Below are 1,081 nucleotides of genomic sequence, written 5' to 3'. Positions count from 1 at the left end.
GTGTGGTGCGCCTGTCCGGGTGCAGGGGCGGTGGGGAGGGTGGGCGCGCCGTTTTTCTGGGCAGGAGCGGCGGCTGCTGGCGGTGGGGGCCGCTGGGGGGGGGGGCGGGGGGGGTGGGGGGGGCCCCCCGGTGCCCGCCAGCCCCTGCACCCAATTCCCTGGGACGGGGCTCGGGAGATTTTTGGGTCCCAGCTGGGACCTCGGGAGCAGGAAGGGGAGGCTTGCCTGGACCATCTGCACCCCAATTTTCTGTTCAGCATGTCCCCCCCAGACTGGGGGGCTCCAGAGGAGACCTCGGGGGTTTTGCAGGGGCTCCGGGGGTCCCTCCATCCCCCCCACAGCCCAGGGTGCAGCGAGGATGGGGCAGCACCCGTGGGCGGGTGCTGATGGGCCTGAGCACTGGGCAGAAACAGGGCACCCCCAGACCCACCCTGGGGCCCCCAAAAGGCTCCCAGGGGTGGGGGTAGCGCGGGACCCCTTGCTCCAGCCGCAGCACCCAGCTCTTCAGCCCGTCGCACCCCATTTGAGCCTCTTTCACGCTCCCAGGAGCTCCTGGCTCCAGCCTGACGCAATCAGGAAGGAAATCACCCTGCCCCAGCCCACCGGCACCCCGGGACCCGCACCCAGCCCTGCTCCCTTGGCCACCCCCCCCAAAAACCAGCTCCGGCTTCGCTGCAAGCTCAGCACAAGGTTGCAACAGCCCCTAAAGCGTCACCGTCCCAGCGAGCCACCGCTGCCCGTCCCCGCATGTGGGACTTTACACCCACCCCAGGGTGGGGGGGACGAGTCAGCTGGGTGCTGGGGTCCCGCAGGGGGGCTCGTGTCCCCCCATCCCCTCCTCACCTGAACCTCTCCTGGCCGGCCGTGTCCCAGAGCTGCAGCTTGGCCTTGCCGGCGGGCGGCAGCAGGACGGTGCGGCTGTAAAACTCCACGCCGACGGTGGGGCAGGGGGTGGCCGCCCCCCCGCCCGGACCCTCCGCGAAGCAGTGCAGCAGCGACGACTTCCCCACGGCCGCGTCCCCCAGCACGATGATGCGGAACTGGTAGTGTCCCCCGGGCTCGGGGTCCCGGAGGGCCTCCG

At 71.2% G+C, this 1,081-nt stretch overlaps 1 protein-coding gene across 1 annotated transcript in view; it reads right to left on the bottom strand.

The window, feature by feature from the left end:
- The window catches only part of RAB42 (RAB42, member RAS oncogene family), a 7,009-nt gene that overhangs the window by 4,063 nt on the left and 1,865 nt on the right, over nt 1–1,081 (bottom strand). Inside the window, exons 2-3 of the mRNA XM_009276256.1 lie at nt 844–1,076; nt 427–563 (exon numbers count right to left, since the gene is read on the bottom strand). Of these exons, the coding sequence (XP_009274531.1) occupies nt 427–563; nt 844–1,076 (370 nt within the window). The remainder of the gene's footprint in view (nt 1–426; nt 564–843; nt 1,077–1,081) is intronic.

This window comes from Aptenodytes forsteri, unplaced genomic scaffold, assembly GCF_000699145.1.
Source record: "Aptenodytes forsteri isolate BGI_AS27 unplaced genomic scaffold, ASM69914v1 Scaffold321, whole genome shotgun sequence".
NCBI classification, from domain to species: Eukaryota; Metazoa; Chordata; class Aves; order Sphenisciformes; family Spheniscidae; genus Aptenodytes; species Aptenodytes forsteri.
This window is presented reverse-complemented; position numbering and strand designations above follow the sequence as displayed.